This window comes from Anser anser (assembly GCF_964211835.1).
Source record: "Anser anser genome assembly, chromosome: 1".
NCBI classification, from domain to species: domain Eukaryota; kingdom Metazoa; phylum Chordata; class Aves; order Anseriformes; family Anatidae; genus Anser; species Anser anser.
The window spans coordinates 94,098,389-94,124,796 of NC_139720.1; the positions used below are offsets into that span (position 1 = coordinate 94,098,389).

Consider the following 26,408-nt stretch of genomic DNA (forward strand, 5'->3'; position numbering starts at 1 on the left):
TTTTCTGATAAATATATAAAATGAGCAATAAATGTGGGAAATGTACTTTTTTCCATCCCCAAAAGCAGAACGCATTTCTTGGAAATCACAAATTGCCACCTTCCCCAACTCCAGCCAGATGAGCAGTCCACAAATATCAAAAAGGAACCCTTTCCTGAGGTTTGGCTTACTTAGACAAACAAATCAGAAACATCCTGGGAACAAAGCTCCGTATGTCTTAATATCCCTACTCGGACCAAAGCCAGAGTCTCTTTTGCCTCTGTTCCAAACAGAGAAATAAATGATGTGCTTGCATCCAAGTCAATAAAAGCCATTCGGCGCTTTCCCAGCACCGCAGGTTTTCAAGTAAACACTATTAGCCTGCTAAATATCTAATGTCACTTGCCCTTCACTAAAAAAGAATCGTTTCTAATAACTATTCATATCATATTAGATAGACCAAAACTTCCCAATATTATAGGGTAGAAAAAAAATGAGTCACTTATACTCGGGTTAAGTATGCTTTCTTGTGAAATTACCTACTGAGTTTGAGACAATGAAATTAAGCTCTAGGCAGACTAAATATGTTCCAAACACTTCAGTCTCCCCTCAGGATTATTATTTTTTATACATGGAATGCCTTCAAGAACAGACCTGCAGCACAAGTGTCACTGAAAGAACAGCACCACTTGCTAAACACCTCTCACCAGCAGCCCCTGTTCAGTGCCCTAGCACAGATGAGTGCATGCTTATGCTCTGCCACCCTTAAAAGCCCAAGGTACTTTATCCTCTGTTAGATGACTCAGTTAACAACACCCAGAAAGGAGTGCCAGGCAGTCAGATCGAGCTGATATGAAGGCCAGCATCTCATCAGCAATTTTTTTTTTCTGTGTAATCACCTTTTATAAAGAAAAGGGAAATGAAATGAGAACTGTGCTATTGAGCTCTTCATACAAAAAAGGACTTGAGTTCACGAACAGTGAGAGGTGCATTCAGATGACAGCATATTCAACACAATCTAGGCCCAATTAGTTGTTCACATCAACAGGTGCCATTTCTTCTTTGCATACTGTAACTAGAAATTCAATCCCATTTCCACTCTCCATCATCATTTCATAGTCTTATCTGCTAAACAAGGTACAGCGTCTTTTCTCCATCACCTTACCTCAGCACCAGAAGCCATTTTTGAGGCCTGCAGGGACCACTTTTTACACAGAACAGGGGCAGACCAAAAGATCTGCTAGCTCTCCCCTGAAGCACTCAACTGACCACAAGATGAATTTCCCAGATTTTCTTCTCATGAAAGGTGTGACTGCTATCAGTGGAGCCAGATTGAAGCTTTGAACCACTAAAAGCATAACTGCAGTGAAAGGGCATAGTCTGCTGCAGTATCTCGTCTGAAAGAGTGTCCATTAACAAATTCCCAGGGGAGTTAAGCACACAGCAAGCCCCTATGATCGTACAGTACCTCAAGTACTCCCCCAGCACCCTTCAACAGAGGAAGGACTGTTTAGAAGCCCTTCACAAAAAGGTTTTTCTTCTAAGTATCCACCCAGTCCCTCCCCGGATCAGCAGATATGCTGCTTCTACAACATTCTTCAACTATCTCAACAAATCACATCCTTTTGTCTGTTGTACACTTGGTACCTTCATTAATAGCCTCTGGCTCTTATACTGGAAGGCACAGCAAGCAGTTAATCCCAATCCAGTTTCTCTGGCCTGATATGATATTGCAGGCATGTTTTATCTGCTGTCAGTCACTGCTCTTGCAGCTGAAGTGTCCTCATCTACTCTGCTCCTCCCTGTAGAGAAACTCTTCCACACCTCTGGGCCTCTTCCAATTCCAGCACATTTTTACCTGAGGGGACACCCTACCTGCATGCAACAATAAGGAGGGGGAAGGGCTTATACAAGTAGCATGGAAGTACTTTATTTTCCCTCAGTCCCTTTCCTAGGGACTACATACTTCATCTGCTTTTTGACTGTTGCTATCTCACTAGCTCAATGCTCAGCAAGCACTGTCTGTCAACATTTCTTCTCCTGAAAGGTCATGGTCAACTCAGAGCCCACCTTTTTACTCATGAAGCGAGGGCAGTCTTTCCAATGTGTATAGCTTCACTTACTTTTAATGGCATATTGTTTATATGTACACTTATAATGCATATAGCTTCATTTACTTGTACAGACTTTCATCAGTGCTACATTTATTGCTCATAAATTTTGCTCATCTGAGCTGTCAGAACAAAGACAGCAAAGAAATGACAGGGAAAAAGCTGAGATTGTCAGAACTGCTATTCTTTCAAGTATACAGGGACTAAAGCAGCACCCAGAATAAGGGAGGATCCTCTATGAGAGAGTAATCAATTGTTCAGGTAAAAACCTACAAATTGGACAATTTAGTGACTATTAATTGTTGTGGTTTAACCCGGCTGGCAGCTAAACACCACACAGCCGTTCGCTCACCCTCCCCCCTCCCTCTCTGGGATGGGGGAGAGAAACGGGAAAGTGAAGCCTGTGAGTTGAGATAAAGACAGTTTATTAAGACAGGAAAATAATAATAACAATAATAATAATAATAGTGATAATGGTAATAGTATTAACAATAATAATGTGTAAGAAAACAAGTGATGCACAATGCAATTGCTCACCACCCGCTGACCGATGCCCAGCCTATTCCCGAGCAGCCGGCCCCCCCACCCCGGCCAGCCACCCCTATATATTGTTTAGCATGACGCCAGATGGTATGGAATACCCCTTTGGCCAGTTTGGGTCAGCTGTCCTGGGTCTGTCCCCTCCCAGCTCCTGCTGCACCCCCAGCCTGCTCGCTGGCAGGACAGAGCGAGAAGCCGAAAAGTCCTTGGCCTGGTGGAAACACTGCTCTGCAACAATTAAAACATCAGCATGTTATCAGCGCTCTTCTCATCCTAATCCAAAACATAGCACCCTACCAGCTACTATGAGCTACTTAACTCTGTCCTAACTGGAACCAGGACATAATTCTTTCCATTTGGGACACAGCTACCAAATACAGAGGCAACACAACCACATAAGGCATGACCTGAAATGCCCTAGCATCAGCTACAACAAAAAAAAGCATCAAACAGAGTAAATATCAACGGGGGGATGGAAAGGAGACTCCATCTCATACTTCACAAATGAACCTTCACCAGTCTCGCATATCACTGTGCTGTATCGGTTTTATCTCAATCTTGATTTTATCATCAGTATTAATCACAGACAGTAACCACAACTGTGTATAAGTAACATGTTTATTCAAACAAGATACAGGAGACCCTTCAAGAAATACATCACAACTAGGCCTCAGAATATTAGATCTTTCCACTTAGCTTGTCTACGAGACATACTTTGTCAAAACAGCAAAATCAGACTAATTAAGTTATTATGGAAGAGAATTGCGTGTGATGTAAGAACAAGTTAAGAGCAAAGACCATACAAAGAACATACTGCTGGATTACAGCCCAGTGTGGATTGTTGATTAAGTGATTGGAAGCAGTTTTCTCCAACAGAATACAAGTATACAGCAACATTAGTACACATTTTGCATTAAAACCTATAATTATTAAAAATAGAAAAACATTAACTTCAAATATTTGCTTGGCTATCTACTATACCTATAAGGTAAAACTGTAAATGGACTAACTCTGCTTAGGAGGTGAGAAACACTAAATCTCTAGAATTAACTAGAGCCCAATTCAGCAAGCTACGTAGGCATGTGCTTAAGTCCTACTGACACTAGTGGGGCTTACACATATTTAAGTATAAGGAACATGGAGAGATTCCAACATGCATTAAGAGTTAAGTACATGCTAAATACTTTCACTGAATCAGGATCATATTCCTTGAAGTATGACAAAGTTATATACACTATGTAAGTCACGACATTTCTCCCTCAATCTACTGTCCCGTCAAAACAAAAGCCCTCTACTGCATACAAAAAAAGTTGATATTGTCCCCTGAGTAAGCATGGCTTTTCATATTTTATTAACAAGTCCAAAAGCATGCACAAATCAGTGCTAGGGACAATCCATCTTAAATGCAATTTCAGTCTTCAGTCTTTAAGAATAACAGAATTTACCCGATTTGCACCAGTATTAAAATTCCATATGCAACTTGCAAGTTTGAGATCTGAGAAGTTTTCTTCTTCAGATCATTCCCAAGCTATCAATTGATACTCAGAACTATACAGCTGTACAACAACACCAAGGACTATATACAATCCCGCACAACACATTGGAAGGAAGCCACAAAGGTATATAAATAAAATTTCCACTTCAAAAATATTTGATTTCTCTTGCACTTAGTATATTTAAGTGTTATTAAAAACACAAACAAAAAACTCTGCAATGCTGTCATGTATCACCCCTCTCCAGACAAAGATTTACTGTAGAATTATCCTTGTCCAGAAGTTAGATATATGGCTGATTAAATCAATCAGTCTTGCTGTAGCTATGAAATTCAGGTATCCATGCAAAGTTTCCACGTACATGGGAATAAAACATTCCCATTTGCTTGGAAGAATTTGATTGTTGATTTGTTGGGTGGTGTTTTTTTTGTATTTTTTTTTTTTTAAAACTCGTACATAACCCACTATATGATAGTGAACAAAATACTTTTGTTTCATAGAAACAACTAACATTTGCCAACACTAGGCAAATGGTCTATTTACAGATACATTAGGACTGCCTGACTGACAGTGAGTGTAAGGTAGCTAAACTCCAAGAAACATGGAGTTTAAAATGGCGACGCTCTCTGCTGAATCGCCTTCCCTTTCAGGATACGTCTTATCTAGAGGAGAGAAAAAGACAAAAACATTAGCATTTATCATCCCAAAGTCATAAACTTAAACTAGAAAACTGATTTCTAGTTCTGCGTTCCTCATTTATCTGAGACTAGATTCTGAGTTCAGTTACACAAGAATTGATACAATTCTACAAGATTTGAACCAAGTAAATAAAATAGAATGACTGAGTTGCTTAGGTTATTAGCTCCTTAGCTCAAGAGCTAGCTGCTTTTATGTATTTGAACAGCTCCTAGGAAAGAGGGATTTTCTTCATCTGTTATTCAGGCCCCAAAATTGCTATTTTTGTTGCTGATCATAATTTTTAACATGATTTTAAGCCGTACTGAGATCAACACGAGAAGGGACATTACTTCCCATATTCTGCAAGGTTACTGAGAAAAAAAAAACAACTCTCAGTAACAGTTTGACATGAAAAAGTTTTCGAGATAGGACAAAAGAAGCTACAAATAAAATCTACAATTTCAGGTCTTTGCATGTTCTTTCTGATACTAACATTAAAACCAAAGATCTCTGACAAAAATTCCATTTGCTTAATCTTTTCCTTAAGTTACAACTCAAAACCTGAAAAATGTTGAGAGGAATATAGCTTTTGGGTTGGTGGGGAGAGGATGGGAGAGGAGGGTTTGTTTTTTTTTTGTTCTTGTTATTTTAGTGGGTTGTGTTGGCTTTTTTTTGTTTACCTGTTCTCCTACAAGGCCATCAGGAACCAGGTGAACTGGCTGCTCATTTTCCAAATTTCTGGCACTTGGATCAGCTCCCTTTCGCATTAGCAGGCGAACCGCATCCAACTGACTCACCCGATATTGCAGGCTAGCAGCCACGTGAAGTGCTGTGTTGCCATTGTAAGCCTGGAGAAGACAAATACCATGAAGAAGTGGCAGGGGCAAGAGTTTCAGGACACTTACAGCGACTAGCTCACATACATCCCAGATTGTATCTGCATTCGGAAAAATCACCATACCTTCGCATTAACGAAAGAAAGGCAGTTGGGCAGCTCCAAAAAGAGACGAATGAGCTCTAGGTTTGCTTCTTCTGCTGCCAAATGTAAAGCTGAGCGACCACTTTTGCGATCCTATCAAGAAAGGAACTTTTAGTTTCACCTATCCAGGTTGAACATGCAGATAAACAAAACAGAGTAACAGAGTGTTCTACAAAAGTATTTATACCGAAAGTCAGTCTGAATATATATTTTATCATCTAATGAACAACAGACCACACCTCATTTAGCAGTAAACTTACACAGCCAAAAAAAACAAGTGTTATAGCAAGTAATGATCTCCCCAACACTGATCTAAACTGGACAGGTAGCAGCACGTAATTAAAATGTACAGTTCAAGAACAGGGTATCATCAGCACCCTATTACTACAGATACCTCAAAATGCTCCAAACATATTCTTACTTTTAAGACACAACCAATTGTAACTGGTGTAGCATCATTCTTAATCCAGAAATTAGACTGTGACCTCCCTTTTCCCATGGTTCATTTGCATTGATAATATCTTGTTCTTAATAAACGCAACATTTTCATTCCACTCGAGTAAATTAAAATGTAAGTTGCTTAGGAAGCTTTCAAATCAGTCTACTTCCTCTGTAATAAGTGGACTGAGATGTGGCATGGGAGAAAGGGGCATGATCTGCTTCCCTATTTTCTTGGGATCTGACACCTTACAGAAAGCTGTTTTACTCACTTTTGCTTCAACAGAAGCTCCCATTTGTATCAGAGTCTTGATGGTTTCTACCAGGCTCTTGTTTCTCAGCAGAAGCTCCTGAACCTCAGGGGAGTGAGGTGGTTGAATGTTTTGCAGTTCATGCAACACAGCATTATGGGCCAGAACAGCACAGTGTAGTGCTGTCAAACCTTAATTTGAAAGAAAATCATCATTAGCAAGTGAGCACAATAGAGAACTAGTAACTGGCTGCTTGTTTCCACATTTCTAAGTGATAAGGACTGCTCCTGCATGGCTCAGGATTTGGGTTGTCAGTCAAAGAGTTAAGTACCAATTTATGGGGAGCAATCAGCTAGCAAGTAAGTAAAGAATCTTTTTGTATGCTTTGTTAAAAAATGTATTTCAGAAAGAGCTATTGCATGGAAAAGAGGATCAATTAAAGCAGCTCTCTGGTGCCAGAGATTCTGCATTCTCTATCCACTGATAAACCACTGGCACCCACAGATTTTAAACAATAGTCCATTATCATCAAGTCTCTGTGCCAAATTTGTCAGTCAGAGGAAAAAAGGAAAGCTTCCAACAGGCAGAGGCTAACCATGCTTTTTTCTGACAAATACGCCAATCATAATGCAATTTCAAGTGTAATTGCCAATTTCAACCTGGCAAAGCTATACCCCATTTTATTGCTTTTCACCCAGAATAAGATTCACATCAGCAGCTATAAAACATTGTAACGTCTAGTAACTTTGTAAGTTATGAACTCCAAACTACTTACCATCGTAGTTCGTTGCCTCAAGGTCCACATACTGATTGCTTCCCATAGCTCCCTTTTGGATTGCCTACAAAAGTAGGAACAGGCATGTGTTTAGGTCTATCCAAGCCACATACTGCTTCCTCAAGTTTGTATACAGCCTTGTTGCAAATTTGCAATAAATAATAGCATTAAAAAGAAACTTATTTACTGATTTCATGTAGCAGAGGATTCTACCACATTACTCCAAAACATTGGCAAGAACCTTACAAGTCAAATTCAAGCTCACTTTAAACCACTGCTCTAGAGCCCTGAGACATATCTACAAGGCTACACAGAGAAAGATAAGGGAAAGCATGGTGTTTTCAGAATTTTCTGTAACAGCTAATACCAAACTAAGAGCTACAACAGGGCTTCTCACCTGAAGGACCTGGGCATGTCCCTTCTCAGCACAAACATGCAATGGCGTTCTACCCCAACAGTCTGTGGTGTTGACTTGAGCCCCCAAGCTAACCAAGTCCTGCACAATGAGATGCTGATTGGCCGCCACAGCAACCTGAAAAGCACTCTGCAAACATTGAGAAGAAAATTTCAACTATTAGTCATCTGATCTCTAACAGGAAAGAGCAACTAAAACAAACACAAAGCCTAGCTAGCTACCTGGTACTATTTAAGCAGTGATTATGAATACCAGGAAGCCAGGACAAATGAAGTTGAGTGTATAGTTTTACCAGCTCAAGGTGATCCCAAGAAGTATTAATAGCTCAAGGTTAATATTAGTATGCAGACTAAATCTCGGGGTTAATATTAAATAAGCATTTCACCACATTTTCCTCAAGGTCCAGACATGTAGAGCACTCGCGCACAAATCAGGTGCAAAGACATTGAGAACCTCACCTGGCCATTGTGCTCTTTAATATCCAGCATATGCAGAGCAGCCATTTTCCTTGCGAGAACGTAGGAGAGTGCTCGTCTGCCCTGGGCAACAGCAATGTGAAGGAAGCTGCAGGAAAGAGGGAAAACAGTTACACAACCATACAACCTGGGGCTCAAATCGCTACAGAAATCCAAAAGTACGTTATGGGAAGGGTGCTATGCTGCCAGCTTCAGACTTCTGGGTGACTAAGACAGGAACGCAGGCACCTTCTTCCCAAGGTAATTTCAAACATCTAAATTAGAATCTTTTTCTCTCAATTTACCAGATAAAAATCTAACAATAAGTACGTGAAATTAGATGATACAACTACCTTATCTACCAAGTGTGCTGCAACTGCATGCATCACAGCCCATCAGCGAGACCATGATTACCGAAACCACTGCACTCATGACACAAGCACTGCTATCAAACAGCTTTCATTAAAACCCAGTAGTCCACCAAAACCTGAACAGAAGCACTCCCCAACCTTCTACTTGGGAAACACAGAGATAAACAGCACTCACGTGTCTCCATCAGAGTCTTTTGCGAGAAACTGGTCTTGAGAGATGTTAGCCAATTTGTTTTCTTCCTGCTCCACTTGCCACTGAAAAAATGACTTGCCCAGCTGCGTTGTGTTTCTGGCAACATTTTGGTGTGGTAGCGAGACATTCAAAGCAGCCAAAGAGATGCTGCGCTCAAGACTACCGCAGATATTACTGGGAGCCAAGCTGAAATTCTGAGCATGGGAGCTGACATCAGACTGTGGGTGGGCACTCGTCAGCAGCTGGAGGGGGGCAGAGATGTTCTCCGAGCCTTCAGAATCGTTGAGGAGGGAGGAGAAACTTTGTGAAGGGCAATACTGCAGTTCATGGCTCTCAAAGGTATTCGGCTGGTAGCTAGGAGACTGGTCACTGGCAGAAAAGGGCCTGTAATCCAGAGACGCATCCGAAGTATAGCTCTGTGACAACTCCTGGTTCTGCGATGAAGAGAACTGGTAATGCTGGGGAGGATCAAGCATATTCTGGGAGGTGTGATCCTGGAATGCCTGGTACTTCTGGGACGGGGAAAAAGTCTGTGTTCCTGGACTGTCTTGGTATTGCTCACCAGGCGAACTGTGATTGGAGACACCGTGCAACCAGCTAACCTGCACTGTATTCAGAGAAACAGGGCTCGACTCATTCTTAATGTTTATAATGTTCTGGAGCAGATCAGAACTGCTGTCGTGCTTTGGTTCGTTTTTATGCGTCTCCTCCATGTTATCCATTGAAGTCGGTGTCTGGGGTGGTGTCTGTCAGAAAAAGAATACAAACAAGTACCAACCAGTTAAAGGCATTATTTTTTAGCTAGCAATTTTTGATTACCCAGAGGAAAACAAAAAGCACTGGAAAAAAAATAGTCCAAGCTTACCAGGAGGTGTGGGTGAATATTAGCTTGGCGTTTGAAAGAAGGTCCATCAGAAAGGAGCTCAGGAGCCTTTCTCTTGCCACTGTGACCCAGTATGCTCTTCAGCTCTGCTGAAAAGAAAAGGAATTTACAATCCACTCGGAGATTACTCCCTACAATCTACTTTTAAAATATTATTACAGTATATTTTCTTCTTACCTGTGTACTGTTCGTAGTTCACCAATCCTCCTTGTGCCTTTTGAGGAAAAAAATACAGATTATTCCATTATTACAATGTTATTTCAGTGGGGAAAAAAAAAAAAGACAAAAACAGAGGCTTGCTTCTATAAACAGAGAATATACCTTAGAATAATCCTAGTAACATGGTAATCTAACCCTAATTTAATTGCTTTTAATTAAGGTTAGAAAACATAAAGAGTTTTACGGAACTGAAACAAAAACCACTGTTTTTCTTAAGGCTTTTTAAGCTATTTGTTACAATACCGCAGAACTCAAGACAATCTAGAGACAGACAACGTCCTTAGTGAGGTGTCAGGATTTTTTCTTCATGTAAACCTGCCAAGTTTACCTGTCTCAAATGCTGTAAAGTTTTCTATGCAAAAAGTTTCCTGTGGCAACACTTAACTCGGAAGCTCAAACATACTCTCAACGGATATTGTAAAGAAAACCCTCTTTAATCTTCCAAACATTTCTTACACCTCTCTGTTCCAATCTTTCCAGATTGGGATATGCCTTTACGCTAGAGGAATGCAGCTAGACGAATGCAGCAGTACGACAAGCTGCTAAGCGATTCTCTTCTGAAAAGACTCCCTGCTCTTAAAATTCATGACTTCAGAGGAGTTAACAGGGGGGTTATCACTGTCCCAGAACACAACTGCATCTTGGTCTGAACTCCCTTTGGAAAATAAAGCTGAATAAGAACATTTAAGCGCCTCTCTCTCCTACACTAAACAGTCTCACTAATTTCCTCCCGACTCTGTTCTTCCATTGTGTGCTGAAAGGCAGAAACAATGACTCCATCCACATCAGATAAAGCAGTAAACTTACTTCTATCACATTCTTACTGCTATCACGTGTTGGTTTTTTTCCTTTTCTTTTTTGCCAGCTTCAGTAATCATTAAACCCAATTATGTCAGCCCTGGAAAATGTTCTTCGTTACCTTGCATTCATCCGCAGCAGCACCCGAGGACATCTGCTTGCTGCTCCTGAAGTGCAGCAGGAGCTCCTTCACCGAGTTCTTCACGCGGACCCCCTGGAAGGGGCCCCTGTGCTGCTTTCCTCCCCCCATGTGCTGTTCAACTGCTGAGACGCGAAACGAAACGCTGAGATTAGTCGTTAAGAAATAAAATAGAAGAGAAATAAGGACAGAAGGAGAAACGCCGGTGGAAAATGAGATAAAGCCTTGCGTCCAGCTGCGCCGAGCCGAGCCAAAGCCCCGCAGCGCACTCCCCTCCGTGCCATTTCCTCCAGCTGAATCACGCCGGAACCTCCCCGTCCCAGCGCCAGCTGTCGAAAGGCTGGAAATAACCCCAAAAACCGGCCCTGAGGTCACCGCTCCCTCCCGTCACCGCCTGCAGCTCCCAGGCCCGCTTGGACGCGGGGGGTCTCCTTCAGACACCCCCAAGGGCGGCGGTCGCCATTTTCACGCCCCCAGCCCAGCCCCCGGCCGCCATTTGCTCGCCCCCCGCCCCGCCGTACCTTGCAGAGCGGGGCGGGCGCCGCTCCGGGAGTCCCGGCGGCCGCCGCCGCGGCTGCTGACCGACAGGTCCGAGTCGGAGCCCGGCGAGCCCGGGGCGGAGTGAGCCGGCGAGCAGCTGCCCTCGCTGGAGTGGGGCGAGGCCCCGTAGAAGTACGCGAGGTTGATGGGGCTGCTGAGGGCGCCGGCGTCGCCGCCATCGGGCGCCGCGTCGCGGCTGCTGTCCACGATCATGGCGGTGCCGCGGGGCGGCGGGCGGCGGCGGCGGCGAAGGGCGGCGGGCAGAGGTGCGGCGGCTGGCGCGGGTACGGCCAGGGCTGGACGGGAGGGCAGGCGGGCGGCACGGCAAGGACTGGGGGGCGGCGGCCGTGGCGGCCGGGCTTATAGCGGCTCCTCCCCGCCGGCGGAGGAGGGCCCGGGGCCGGGAGGGGCCGCGCTTCCCGTAAGGGCGGCGGGGGGAGGCGGGACGCGGCCGCGCCCGGGGCGGGGACGCGGTGGCATGGAGACGGTCACGGCCCCGAGAGGAGCAGCCAGCGGGTAGACGAGGCGGCCCCCGCGGCCCTAAGGGGGCGGGCAGCGGGTAGATGAGGAGGCCCCTCGAGGTCCTGAGGGAGCAGGCAGCGGGTAGACGAGGCCTCCCCCACGGCCCTGACCCCGACCCCAACCCCATCCTCCAGCACAGCTCGGGGGATTCAGCCCTGGGCCGCCGCCGAGCGTGGAGCAGGCATCGGGCAGGCCCGAAAGATGTTTATTTTTCGGGTTGCAGCACGCTGCCGTGATACAGCCGGAGCCCAGCAGAGAGAAGTGGGTAAGTGGCACGGTGCCGAAACTAAAGGCGGGTGAAACTGTGCACCTGTGACAAATGTCAGCAGCACCGGTGACTTCTGACCCGCAGTCGCCGGGGAGACTTCTCCCCATCTTTCAAAAAAATACATTTCTCCTTTCTCATCTACCACCAAGGTCATCATCTTCTAAAAAACAAGCGTGTGTGTTTGTCCGCACGACATTGTGATTAGGATGTTGTTAGCACAGTGGCTGCCCCCAAAAATATGCAGTAAAACAACACTGTATTTCTAAAGCATATTATGTAGATTGGAGGTCTATAATTTAGATTATTATACATGTTTTAATTGTGCTAAAAAACATGGGACAGGTGCAACGTGAAATTATATTAATCAGCCATGAGGAGGCAAGAGGGAATTATTTTGTATTATTCAAACATTTCTTCCCTTGTCAGGTGAAGACAGAGTTTCACTTGGAGTTATCTACAGGTTCCTACTCCAAAAAACTGTGTGTGCTTTTAAGCCATAGATCAAATTTATGCAGTCACAGTAAAACTTGCAAATGTGACGTATGAAGTCAAGTCAAACACTACATTGTGCCAGAAACAGCACAGTCTAATAAAGGTAAAAATTCCTTTGTTACCTAATCAGCAGCTATCTCCTAACTGAGCGTTCTCACTGATTTCAGGGAACCTCTTTATGCAAGCAAGGATCTGTGAAATCAGGCAGTATGTTTTAAACATGCGAGAAGATTGTTCTCCGTTGTTCTCCAAACCTTAGATCTCAATTACGATACCTTAGCCTTAGGTAGATACTTTAAGCATTTCCTTGTTAAAAAGCACTTGCCGATCAGAGATCCTTTAACCCTCAAATGCTCTTTGTGCACTTGGTGACTGATAGGAGGATCTGTAACACAGCTTTCTGAAAACAGATCTGACTGGATCTTGTCTTCTTACAACCAAACAACAACACGAATCTGAGAAGTATGTAATTGAAAGAATTAGATTTAGTGCTGTAGTTGTCTGTAATTCCCTTAAAAATGCCGAGGGTAAAAATGAATGTCAAACCAAAAGTGTATTCCACACATTTTAATTCTACTAGGTCATGGAAGGCCCTCAGAACACATACACGCAGGGACGAGCAACATCTTTATCGTTGCTATTCCGTAATCATTTTGGAACTGATTAATTGAAGATTAGCCTCTACATATAAATGGAAAATATTCTATAAAACAATTTAATGAGGTTTTTACCTTAATGCAAAGGGGGTGTGGAATTTCTTTTTCTATTCCAAAGTTTCAACTCTATTGAATGCTGAATTGTTGACTTGCTTTCATTTTACTAAGCAAAATCCACTTCAGGCAACACTCTGATACCTTAACTCATGGTTGTTTCATCAGCAAAATCTTATTTATCAGGTCTTTTGACATAAATCTACTCCCAGTCAAAGCAGATTAAGACAAGTCTAATTCCACCAAACTCTGTAACAAAAGGCTCTTTCAAAAATACACACGCCCATGTTGCACAAGATGAGCTGGCTCCCAACAACCTCCTAACTCTCAAAGTATTCCGTGCAAGTTACAGGCAAATTATTGCTACATTTACAAATTGTAATTATTAATGCTGCAGACCTCGAACGTTTCTTTTGGCCCAAACACCACGTAACATCCACAGTGACCAAAACCCCGGCAGACATCTTCAGCCTAAGAAAATTCCTCCCGGGCAGGGTAGCGACCAGAAGTGCTCATCACCTCTTCTCCTGCCGGGAGAGCTGGCAGAGCCTGTACAGACAGCCACAAGCCAGGGAGGAGGGACGTCGGCTGGGAAGGAGCTGCAAGGGCGCAGCAAAGCAGACAGTTTCATCCTCTTTTGGCTGAGTGTAATGCAGCATAACCCAGCAAGCTCCAGAGCTGATGTCTGAGAGGCCTGCACAGAGGAGGATGCCTCAGCTTGCCAAGCGCTGGCCTCACAGGTTTTTATTGCGCCATTGCATATACTGCAATGTATCAATAATGCCAACTAGTGGCCAATATGAGCAAAATTTGTCCTGAAACCTGTCTTAAGTACACCTGCAAATAGTGACATGTGTTTATATCCATATCTCAGACCACTGCAAAAATGAGACACAAAACGTACTTGTTTTCAGACCAAAACCTCGGTTTCTTCGCTCACTGTAGAATAAAGCCTGAACAAGTATTGTGGAATTAAATCTAATCAGTCTTGGTTAGGTTATACCAGTACACTTGATAACTGAAACAACTTTTATCACTGCTTTTGGGTGTATGACTTGTGTACACCCAGGAGCTACTTTGGAAGGATCTGAAAATTCAGATTAAAACAATTACAACAAAAAAAACAAACCTACTGTCTCAAAATTTGCAGTCATTTGTCAGGGGCCTCCCCCTTCATTGCCAAAGTCATAATGGTTGAAAGACACCTTTGAGTTTTGCTACCAACTAAACATCTAGATTAATCAGTTAGGTCTCCTCTTTGCTATCCTTTTGAGAGCCAGCACTGAGCAAATACACAACAGAGATGCTGTACTGGGCTTTTCCATCCATTAGGCCTGAAATAACTGTATTCTTGGTACAAGGAAACAGCTGAGCTGATGCCTTAAGTTGAAGTAAAATCAAAAAGCCTCTTCAGTGCTTTGGGGATTTTCTGTTAAAACACACTTTCATTATTTTCAACACCCTTCTTAATTATAACCATGAGGTATTCTCTCATTTCTGGGTCCTCATGCTGAGAACAGCATTTTAATAACAATAACATAAACTCAGACTGAAAGAGAAATTTTTCTGTCCAGCTTTCAACCATCTCTGGTTTATGCTTTCAGACACAAGCTTTACCGCCTGCGCCAGAAGGGGAAGGGGACTTCCAGGCCATGTTGTGAAGTGGCAGTAAAAAAGATGGAAAGAAAACTCCCTCCCACAGAACTGCCTTAACATCAGATAGAGGGACAACAGGCATGATGGGCCCTGGAAAGCCCTGCGGCACAGGTAACAGAGGGGGTACTAGACAGATGGACTGAGCATTCTCTGGTCTGAAAAATCTAGGCTGCAAAACTTAGGCAGAGGTTTGAGCATGCTTGCAAATACTTCCTCACAACACCCTGCCTCATCCCCTATAGCTTCATATGTAAGTGATGGCCAATCTAATGAAACTAGCCCCTACTTCTGTATGGTCAAACGATGCGGCCCCACAGTTTACTCTCACATCCCGGTCCCAGGATTGGTAACAGTGCACTCATATGAGCTCAGTTCTGGGATCTCTTATGAAGCAAAGACACCAACTCCTGTGGATGAAACCTGGGCATGGTTTGCTCTGGGACTGCTCCCTAGTTAGTGTGGGAAAGGCTGTGCCGGTTGCCTTCCTGTATTTTATATTACTTTCCAAAAAGGTATCCTTCCTCATCTTCCCCCTCAGAAAAATCCCCTCAGAGCTGTAGCTCCAGGTCACACATGCAACGACATCTTGTTTTAAAAGCAGCACCGTGTTGGCCATGACACATTATTTCAGGCAGTCAGAGTTGAAAAGGGAAAAAAAAAAAAAAAAAAAGAAAAACATGTCCTGAGGAGGACTCTAAAAGAGACCACAGCAAAATGTTATGCTTTATGTACTTGGCCAGTCTGCTGTAGGGAAAGGCTTACCTGTATAGCATCGGTATGCCTGCACTGCTTGGTCCTGGGGCACGTACTGGGGTGACTGCAGCAAGCGATGTAGTCTTCAAATAAATAAACCCATAAGTAAATAAATCAATCCCCAAAAGCAGAACTTTGCTTTTACTGTGTGTAAGTTGCCTCCGTGACTCCCAACAGAGCAAGGAGCACAAGGAGCGTGATGGCTCTCAGAGCAGACCCCACATTGGTGGGTATGGGAGTGGGCTAAACTCTCTTCAGTCTGTCATAAGTGGCAGCACAGAACAAGGGCGAGCCTTTAGGTAAAGTGGCAGAGCACAAACTACTAGTAACAAGAATTTAGTTTTGCAACACACTTTTGGAATAGTATGACCTTTGTGGTATTTCTTAAACTGAGAATAAAAATGGTAGCTTACAGTCCAGTTGCTTAATGCAAGTGAATATTTACTGTATGGATGTCAAATGTTGCTTATTCTCAAATTGGTATAATTAGCCTGGTGCTACAGACTTTGAGTCAAGGTGTGTGAGTACAGCCGCCACACCTCTGTGCTAGAAGCATTTCCATGCAGCACACAAATTCCAGTCCAACATAACATCGAACTTGCTTTTAGAACAGCATCAAGAAAACTGGAGATAAAAGCACAGTCACTATTTCAATCCTAGAAACTGTTCTGTAGGATCAATAAGTGTGTTTGCTGTAACAACTTAAGAGACCACATGTCAGCAAATTGGAAGTGGTCCATGACACATTTTTGCTCTAAAAGCTAGTACAGAGGAGTCTGTTTCTAACCTGTTCGCTATACTTGTATTGCTACATTTTTCCTCAGTGTTGGTCTCGAAGACTGCTGTTCTAGGATTAGCCTGAACTTCAAAAGGGAGCATGTATAATTCTTCATATTAAAGGAAAATTCAGACTATTTATTTATCATGTATCTTTTAGAGCTTGCTGCTTTGATCCAAAGAATGCCCTCAGTTCAGCTTTTTTCTCCCAGGTTGTTTGATATTGAAAAAAAAAAAGTTGGTTGTTCTTAAATAGATTCTTCCATACTGTGTATATAAAGCAGCTGAAATCAGCATGGAGGAAAAGAAACACCAAACACAGCAAGTATTACAAAGCTGCACAAGTTGATCTGATTTCTCTACCAGTAAACAGTCTCCCTTTACACCTTATATTTGTGGACATTCCTCTCAACATACTCACTGCCCTGGTTAGTCATGTTTTCTCATAAGCTGCTCTATCTCATTAGCTCATTACCACCTTGCAGTAGGAACTCATTGCTAAGAAATACACGCACTGCTGATGTCACAGCATATAAATATGGAGCAGGATGCTTTTTCCCCATAGCAAAGGACAACGTCACATGTCAACTGGGAAGGATACTGGTGTGTACATAGATGAGGTAAATAAGTGCATGTTCTTGCCTCAAAATATTTTGCTTCTTACAGTATTCCAGTTAGAAAGGGAGTTAGTGCTGTTCCTCAGTGCTGTTGAGGAGCCTCATCACAGGTCTAAAGATGCAAGCATGAGCTTCCCTTGTGTCTCACACTGAAGGTCTTTTTCCTTCTAACTCAGGTGATCAACCTGGGCCAAAATCTGTCATTGTAACCCCACAGTAATTTTTATTGTCTGCTCTCAGAGACAGGAGCCTGTGCTACAACCACGACAGTGGGTTTGTCTCCAGCGGACTTCAGTTTCAGTCTTTGTACCTTCCACAAACAAGGACCACTTCAATCCCCAGTAAAACAAAATCACGTTCTCACAGGGAATGCAGAGTTGTCTCCCAGAATGCAGCACTGCCATTCAACTCTTTAGTACAGGAACAGGAGGAAAAACTGCTTTATCTCAGTGAGACCTGAACCCAGAAAAATAACATTTTTCAAACCGCAGTTTACCCAGGACCCTGCATTTCTAGTCTCTCAGTTTTTAGATGGTAATGGGTAAGCTATCTAAGGCTAAGGTTACCGTACAACTAGGCTTCCCAAACATGTTTTTCTGCTCAAAAAATGTCATCCAGGCAGATTTTGAAACTTTGTCCACTTCTTGGATGCAGCAACCAGTCACACCTACGGCACAGTAGGTCCAGCTGGGCTGACACCTGATCAGACATCCCAGCCGTACCGACAGCATGTGTGCAGATCAGCTGTGCTGTAGTTGTGCTGCAAGGTCAACACCTCCAGGGAGCCTCAGCGTTGATTTGCACAGCCCTACACAGCTTATACACACGAGCATCTACTCAGCCCCAGAGCACGTACTGGTGTGCAGGAAATCCCAGGCAGAAACAGGGCAACACTAAGTGAAAGACGAGTGTTAACAATGCAAAGCTTATTAAAGCACGTGCCCTTGCTGTTCATGTCTTGTGTCATGACCTTGTTTCACTAGGTTTTTCATTCTACAGATTTTAAATGCCTTTAGTTCAGACTTCCAGTTACTAGAGAAATCCCAGCTTTCAAATCACATGGCTGTCTGACCTCAGGAAAGTCCTGAAACTCAGCTGTGGAGTTGTCCTCCATTAGTCAGACAAAAATTCAATAAACAGGAAATATTTTCACTTTAGAAAGCACCTAAACCAAGGCAGATAAGTAAAATTTGACTATGGTAAGGAAAATGTTAGGTTTATTCCAAGCAGCAGTATAAAAACTCCTGGTGCTTGGGATGAATTGCAGATTCTAGGGCAGGTTTTATCCTCAGATACATGTGTGCAATCGTCTTCAACCAGGACATCACCACTATCTATGGGTCAGAATTTGCTGCCGCATATGTCTCAGCAACATATTTCCTACACTTGCATAAACATAAATATGAAAAGGATACTAATGCCATGCCCTTCTTGCTTCTACAAGCTTGACAGACAGTTGCTACGCATTTAGAAAGAAATCCATGTCAATGGATAGTAAAGACAAAAAACAGTAATATTTAAATGGTGCAGCACTTAGCATAAAATATCAAGAAATTTGAAAATGAACCCTTTGATTCAGTGGGGCATCATGCAAAATTGTGTTCCCACCCCTTGGCTCTCTCCTTCAGTTCTCAGCTGGGAAGACGCACCGACCGAAGCCAGACACATCCTGTCCTACAGGACACTACTTTTCACAGAAGCTAAGCCGTGGATTTTTAAATTTCCTTTTAATTTCCTGCCAATCTCTAGCAAAGAAAGCAGAACTAAAGGCAGCTCTAGTTTCTGCCTTACACGTTTTGTCTCAGGAGCATGTGACTAGGAAGGCAAAAATCAGACCCAGGCTTCTCGGCAGCATCATCAGACCTGAGTTTTGCTGCCCCCAATATCCCGGGCTAGCAGCGAGGCACGGTCCCATGCCGCAGCAGGAGGCAGAGCAGACGGGAGGGCTTGGGCCACCTGCGCCACCCTGCTGCTCCGGGAGGCCAGGGATGGGAAGGACGCGCCAGGAGAGCAGCGTGCAGGGCTGGGCTGCTCGGGACCCACGGCAGGCCAGAGCTTCGCCGGTGGCCAGCCCCAGGCACCTGAGGGCATTTCCCCCCCCCAACACACACACCCTCCTCCTTTCGACTTCCATTAAACGCAGAGTGAAACACGTGGCTTTCGGTAAAGAAAGTCAATAAAAGGCAGCCAAAAAGAAATCGATTGCCTCAGGATCAAAGCTGATACCAGAGTGTAACTTGGAGCAGAAACACGGCCTTCTTCCCAACATCCCTAGGTGACGTTTGCCCCCAGACTGGCTGAGAGTGTCCAGGGTACGGCCCTTTCCCTGCTCCCCGTGTGCCTCCAGGCAAGCCACAATGTCCCAGCTGAAAATACCCGCATGCCATACGCCAGCCTCATGTGATGCTGTGGTACAACCATACCCCAAATTACGGTAGTCTGAAATCCAGACCACGTCCTGTTCTCTGTGAGAAGCGTAGTGCCGAGCTGCCTCCCGTCCCCGCAGGTGCAGGCCCAGGTAATGGACAGGGACGCTGCGATAATCGGCCTCACGTGGTAAGCCAGAGAAACCCTCACCGGATGGTGAAAAGGAGTTCACGGTTTGGTTTATTGAACTGCTTAGTGTAACAAATTTTGAAGTTAAGTTTGGGTTCATTAAACTTCTTTTCATTCCCACAGAGTTTGACTAAATTACAAGAAAGCAGGCATAGATCCCTATTTTTAATATATGTTTTGCTGTGCCGTCACACTCTGAATACACCACCACAATTTTACTCCTGTCCCTTTGAGTCCGGGCAGGGTTGTATGCTGGTGATGCTCTGCTATCCCCAAATTACCAATTAGCAGCCAGAAAAGAAACTGTAATCCAGATACACAAAACACCTGCTTCCACTAAATGTTTCTTTCATTTAATGTCCTCAGAGCTTAGCTTCCCATCCAGCCTAGCTCCTCAGAGCTTTAAACCCTCCCATGAAAAAGAGATTATTTCAGAGAGGATTGCCCAAAACATCCAAGTTGGTTAGAGATAAAACCTGCAGTTAGTCCCACTTGCATTTCGTCCCCAGCTCCATTGTGGGCTTTCAGCAATCTCACCATTCCTTGTGGTTTCTTTCCTCATGTTTATCACCCGTTACCTTCCCAAAAACCAGCCATTCTTCCACACCCAACCCCAAAGCACGCATCAGCAGACAGAGCACAAGCCACTTGCAAGGCTATTATGAGTGAAAAAATAAAAATAAAAGTACACCCATATCATTCCAATAATTACATTTTTTAAAGAACAAGGCAAATAGAGTAATAGTGTACCTTCATGTCTGACGAGCGAAGTTAGAATTAGCTCTATGGAAAACAAGGCAGCTCCTTACACCCCACTGGCAACTGATCGTCCCTTATGGCCCCATCTGTGTGAATGACTGAAAAGTTCCTCTGAGGTTTAACGGTATGAAACAGAGAAGCAGCAGCAGGGAAACTTTTTTTTTTTCCTCCCCCTTCACAAATGTCCTGCTTACTCTGGCTTTCTGGTCACAGAAAAGAAAAAAAAAAAAGACACCCTAAGTCCCCCCCTCCCCCAAGTTTATTACACCTCCAGGCTGGGTGCCCACGGGGCTGGTTTTTATTGCAGCGGCTCAGGCACCATTTATCTTTTGGCCCTGGCTGACTGGGGAGGGCCGGGGGGAATGTTATGACATGTGAGAGGAAGCGGGAGGGTGGAGGAGGGCGGTGTGAGAGTGGCTCCCTGGACTTTTTGTGCACGGTGGAATTTCCCAGGCAGGGTGAGCCCTGTCAGGGACATTCCCCTGCCAAAGAGGCTGGCAGGAAACCCCGGGCTGGCGTAATGCTGCCAAATAGGGGCTAGAAAAACGCTGATGCGAGCTTTACGGCAAGCGCAATGAAAGAGGTCTTGACAACAACGGGGTGAACAGAAATTCACAGCGTGCAACTCTGCAGGATCTCTTTCCTGGTATAGTTGGGTTCTCTTCCCTGACCACCTTCTGTTTGCAGTACTGCGGGTACATCCGCAAGAAGTGTTTTTATAACCCTTTCCTGTCACGGCACTACAGGGTGATCTGGACAAGGGAGCGCCTGTGCAGCAGTCACACAGAAAGCAAGAGAGTGTCCTGTGGGTTTAGAACAAACAAACAAAAAACAGCTTCAGCCTTCATGAGTCAGAGCCCGGAAAAACACCTTGCTTTGGAGACTGCCTGGATTTCAGTGGGATTTTGCCTTCAGAAACGCTGGGATGAGTTTCACAGAAGCTAGCATCACTTACACTGTGCAAACTCCACACAATCAGAAGCCTGATTAAAAACAACAACAAAAAAGTATTTCTCTTAGTCATAGATGCATCAGATGTAAAACAGTCATTTGATTCAGCAGATACACCAACCTTCAGAATGGGAGAAGTTCCAGGATTTTCCGAAAAGGACGGGGGCTCCACATGAATCACCCTCGCCTTTCGACTCCTTTCACCAGTGGCATGTGCCAGGATGTCTCATGGTTATTAAACGTGGCAAGCAAGGGGAGGACATCCAGATCTGAGGGCATACATTCCCTGGCTTCAATGCTTTTCATGAACCTTTCCCAAGCAGTTAGCACATACTATTACCAACAAGGTAAAAACACTTAACCACTTATCCCTCTGCCCTGTGCATCCCCAATGCCTCCCGCACTGGAATGTAAATGTTCAAAAAAAGAAGAAGAAAAACCACCATCAGACACTACCCCCACCTTCACCCTGCCTCACCAAGCTGAAAGACGTAGAACTCCTTCCCAAAGGTGATCATTCTGAAACCTTCCGCCTGCAGGCAGGAAATGCTGTGTGGGCTCCACCTTCCTGTTCTCAGATGCATTATATCACTGGAACATGTTCAACTGATAATACTTTTCTTCGAAATAAGGCTATTTTGTTCCAGCCAGGGCCGGCATTTGATTGACTGGTAGCTGAAGGGCCATGGTGCCCTCAGTCTTGAATAACGCATGGTAGAGCAGTGCCCCAGGCCAGCCCTCGCCCAGCTCTCTCCTGAAGCAAAGCGTGCTGCAGTTGGAGACCTGACTGGCCTCGCAGTGCCTTCACAAGGTACCGAGACACCTCTTTGCAAAGAGAGGGCATGGATGGACCTTCATCACCAATTGCAGCAGCACATGGAGCATCGCTCTGCTCATCCACCTTCTCCAACCCTTTCTCCCCAGGTGTGGCAGCCTGCTGAACCAGGGCAGCTCGGGAGCTCTGTCTCCCAAAGCCATGGAAGATACTCATCATCAGCTGGAAACACAGAGGTCAGCCCTAGGAGGACTGCCTTTCACCTGGACAAACAGGCAGTCCTTGCTGCAAAGAAAAGGAAAATCCAAATGGGACAAGAAATAGAAACTGAGGCGCAGAAGGGCAGAGTGGCAAAGCCATGGACAAACAGCTGATGTGTACCACAACAGGAAGAGTCATGATTTCAGTCAGAAATCAAAATATCTACTTGTAGCAGTACTTGTTGGACAGAAGAATCGGGACAGCAGGATGTTAGCAATAAATTTGTTGACACAGAATGTACATTTCAAAGAGTGGATATGAAATTTTTGGAAAACACACATATATTGGACATATTTTACAACAATGAAAATAATTGTAATATTTGCTTGTTATTGGAGTTCTTGATTTATTAGATTTTTAAGACAGTATCTTCTTTCCTTATAAAAATAACCTTTTATTTCTAGCTTTACTCATTGCTACAAAGGGAAAAAGAAGAGAACAGAAACAAATAATAACACAAGCACAGAGGGCAAAAACTATCGATAAAGATGAAACAGAAAGGGAAGAAAAAAATTAGAAGGAAGAAACAGCTAAGACAGAAATACCTGCCTCACCAGTGGCAAGTGACAATTCCCTGAGAGAATCTGATTCAGGCAGAGAAAAAGCGCAGACAGGACTGGAAAGCATGACTCACCTGTCCCAGGGAAAAACAGAGGGTAGGAAGGAGTGGAAAGAACTGAGTGCAGGATGGCGAGGAAAAAAAAAAAAAAAAAGTGTCAGCGTGTCCTGGTTCTTCTGCCTTTTACTTCACGTACTTTTGTGATGCCTCCCACATGTTGAGCTCCAAATAATCAAGTCCCACCTTGAAGCTCTTTTGGGAGATCCTTCAGAGCAAGCTGCCCTGCTGTGGCAGAGCAGTAGTGCTTGTCACATACCTAGTCCCCATCATTGCAAAAAAAACAGCGATGGATATTTAGACAGAGTGAAAAGGAAGAGCGCTTTATCAAGCTGGACCTAAATAAATAAATAAGTAAATAAATAAATAAATAAACACAACACAAAAACAAAAGCCAGGCTCATGCAGATATGCAGAAGACCCACGCATGAGGGCAGCAGGTGAAAAACACTTGTCTATTTTCAGGCCCAGCCAGGGAAAGGAGAGAACAGCAAGAGGAGGGGCCAGACAAGATTTTTAATGGATGGCTGAACTGAAGAATGCAGACAGCCATAGCATGGACCTGCTGTCAGATCACACTGTCTGACACGGTTTTCCCCATTGCAGGAAAAAGAGATTTGAGATGGGCTGTTCTATTCCATTAAAGTTTACTCCTCCAGATGCTTTTGTGATATAGGTGGGGAAAAAATAGAGATTTAACAGAAAGTTTAGGGTCGAAAAAAAATCATCCTCAGAAGGGCAGTCTTAAGCCTACCTGAAAGTTATCAACATCTATATTATCAACTGAATTTCATTCTAAATTGAACTCCAAATAAAAGAGGTTCATCCAGTGGTGTTTGTGCCGTTCATTTTCAAGACGCAGCTACTCAGGAATTAGAAGAAAATGAATGAGCATCAGCTTTGAGAGTACTACATTGTGGCTCATATTTTTTATCTGAGAGTCATCCCAGGCTCTTTTTCAATGCCTCAAAACCCTCTTCTGGCTCCATGCATTAATGATTCACTGATCTGTTAAGCCCATACCCGCTGACGGAGCTGAGATGTGGGGCAGTTCATAGTGTACTTTCACTTGGGTTTAGTATGCGCTCAATCCGCATGTGAGGCTCATACAAAACAACTCAAACACTCTTAATTCTCTAGCAGCCTCCCACAGACTCCCTCTGCTCCACTCCAGGCAGAGAAGTTCCTTTGCAATTCTCCATGACAGAACCGGAAAGCACACCAGCTTATTTCACTCCCCCAAAAAAACATGTAATATGCCCACCAGAGTCTAGCAAAACCAACAGTGAAGGAGGATGCAGTAACTTGGACAGCATTTTAATCACAGCTAAGTTACTATAGGCACTGCCAGGGCTAGGTTACTTAACGAGGGAGCTCAGACCTGGGTGACTAGCACCAGAATTAACATTTCAGGTGAGACTCAGGTCCAAATTCAGGGAGATAATGAAACATTTCCTTCATTTCAAATACATTGGTCTTGTGTTGTAAATAGGACAGCTAATGTGTTGGAAATTATCCAAAATCTTGCTAACTGAGGATGCAGTGTTAAACCACAGGACGAACGCAACAAGACCCATTTCAACTGGATCAAAAACCCTAAGGTCTCAGCTCTTTGCCATTCCCAGTGAGCCTCCTACTGATCTGCCTGGCATTACAGGGCTCCAGTCTCACTCTCAGACATGCAGGTTCCAGTCCCTTCTGTGCCAAGCACTTGTGTCATGTGAGGCAAGTTATTCACCTTTGCTGAGTCACGAAGCAGCACATGACACATGATGAAAGCCTGTCTGCGGACTGCTCCTTACTCTAGTTATAAATGTTTTGGTTTTATTTTAAAAAGTTCCCCACCTCTGTTATCTGCCATGTCTACATACACGTGAAAACCTAGTATACGTGGCTGTGTAAACAAGCTGCAAGCAGAAAGTCTTGCAGCGATACCTACACCTAACAAATGAGTGCTACGGCATTGCTATCAGAGAGATATAGTAGAGAAAGAGCAGCCTGGGTGAGAAGAATTGTTCCATTTTGTTGCATGTGGAGAAATATATATATATATGTGTATATATATATATATTTCAGAGTGTTATATCCAAGGAGTGACTCCATCCCACACAACTAGCATTGGCTTTGAAAACCTTCACATTAGGGAAGTTAGGGATTTGGTCATCTCTTTAGTGTCAAAGGACAAGACCTTTGCATGATGTCCTTCCTCTCCCTCCTTCCTATCCTTTTTGCTTCCCCTCCTTCCTATTCCTCACTCCCACTGGCTCTCTAAGCATGTCCATGGCCTGATCTCACACCACACTGAAAAGCATCTTAATCTTTGCAGCCCCTCTGCTTCTTTTTTTTTTTGGCTAAGAGAGCAGGTAGGATACAATGGCAGTACGCTTTGCTTTCAGTTTCCAGAGCAAAACACAGGGGAAGCTACTTTGCCACTGCCCTGTTACCTAGTTGGTGGCTGTCAGGTGGCATTGCCAACAGCAGGCTGGGGCTTTAACTTGCTTCTGTTTTAGAGGAACAACCTCACGTAAGAGCAGCACCCTAAATCACACCACAGGACATGGCATCATACCCTGCTTCCTTCAGTGGTCAGCATCAAACAAGAGGGGGAACAGAAAAACAGTGCAAACGCTTTGCAATCCTGCCTCAGCATACTCTCCTACAGTCTCCATGAACTTGTAGGTGAGGGATTCTTCCAAGTCAAGCAGGGCATTACTGGCTATGCACACAGGAAATCAGTGCACAGGGCAATGCACCCTGCTGACTTGTTTCACAGCTGTCAATCCCGGCTGCAACGTAACCCCAAGGCAACTCGACAGCAGTCCCTCCACCACCTCCATCCTGGCCCTCAAGCCACCCAAGCGGCTCTCAGGTCTGTGCTGTGCAGCAGCTCCTTCCCTCTCCCCTATGACCCTGCAAGCACACCTCTTGTCCTGGCATGGAGCAGGCATGCAGCCAGGCACTGCAGGATTTCTTCCATTACTTGGAGTAAAAATCGTTTCAAAGCTAGAGAATCCATGAGCACACTGCATCTCCTCTGCTCTTCACATTGCTTTTTTAAAATGAAATGGCTTAAGCATTTTCCAATGGCCATCTAGCCTTTAAAAGCCCTCAAAGAAAGAAACCTCTGTTACGTACAAAGCTTTCTTACGTGTCAGCACTGCTATGCTGACAAGAGGAAACATCGTGTTTCAGCACTAGGTCTCATGCCAGGCTTGTGCCACTTGCGCAGATCAATCCCCTCCAAATATACACCATCAGAAAAAAAAAAAAAAAAAAACATTTCAAGTGATTTTAATCTATAAACCACTGTATAAAACTTCTAACCAACATGCAACGCAAAATGTAATAGGTAAAACTAAGGGAAATATGACACACTTCTAGAGCAGCTATAAAAACAAAAAGGAAAGTTATGTGAGGTTTGGGCAAACAAGATAAACT

The 26,408-nt window shown here is 44.1% G+C and overlaps 1 protein-coding gene and 1 long non-coding RNA gene across 5 annotated transcripts; one reads left to right on the forward strand and one right to left on the reverse strand.

The window, feature by feature from the left end:
- Positions 1-3,230: 3,230 nt before the first annotated feature.
- NFKBIZ (NFKB inhibitor zeta) lies at positions 3,231-11,603 on the reverse strand. Of its 4 annotated transcripts, none has more exons than XM_083822910.1 (12): positions 11,239-11,603; positions 10,700-10,839; positions 9,739-9,775; positions 9,544-9,647; positions 8,661-9,424; positions 8,118-8,223; positions 7,642-7,788; positions 7,245-7,308; positions 6,491-6,660; positions 5,763-5,873; positions 5,482-5,649; positions 3,231-4,785 (listed from the first exon to the last, which is right to left on the reverse strand). In XM_083822910.1, the coding sequence occupies exons 1-12, from the start codon at positions 11,468-11,470 to the stop codon at positions 4,732-4,734; spliced, it is 2,097 nt and encodes a 698-aa protein (XP_083679036.1). In that variant the 5' UTR covers positions 11,471-11,603; the 3' UTR covers positions 3,231-4,731. The 4 variants fall into 4 exon arrangements, with proteins under 4 accessions (XP_083679036.1, XP_083679035.1, XP_083679034.1 ...); XM_083822909.1 differs by having other exon boundaries at positions 9,544-9,650; XM_083822908.1 differs by having other exon boundaries at positions 10,700-10,842.
- A 112-nt stretch (positions 11,604-11,715) lies between these two features.
- LOC310893669 lies at positions 11,716-21,892 on the forward strand. The gene is made up of 3 exons (XR_014579197.1): positions 11,716-12,044; positions 14,854-15,016; positions 21,114-21,892. It is a non-coding gene; the product is annotated as an uncharacterized lncRNA (long non-coding RNA).
- Positions 21,893-26,408: the final 4,516 nt, after the last annotated feature.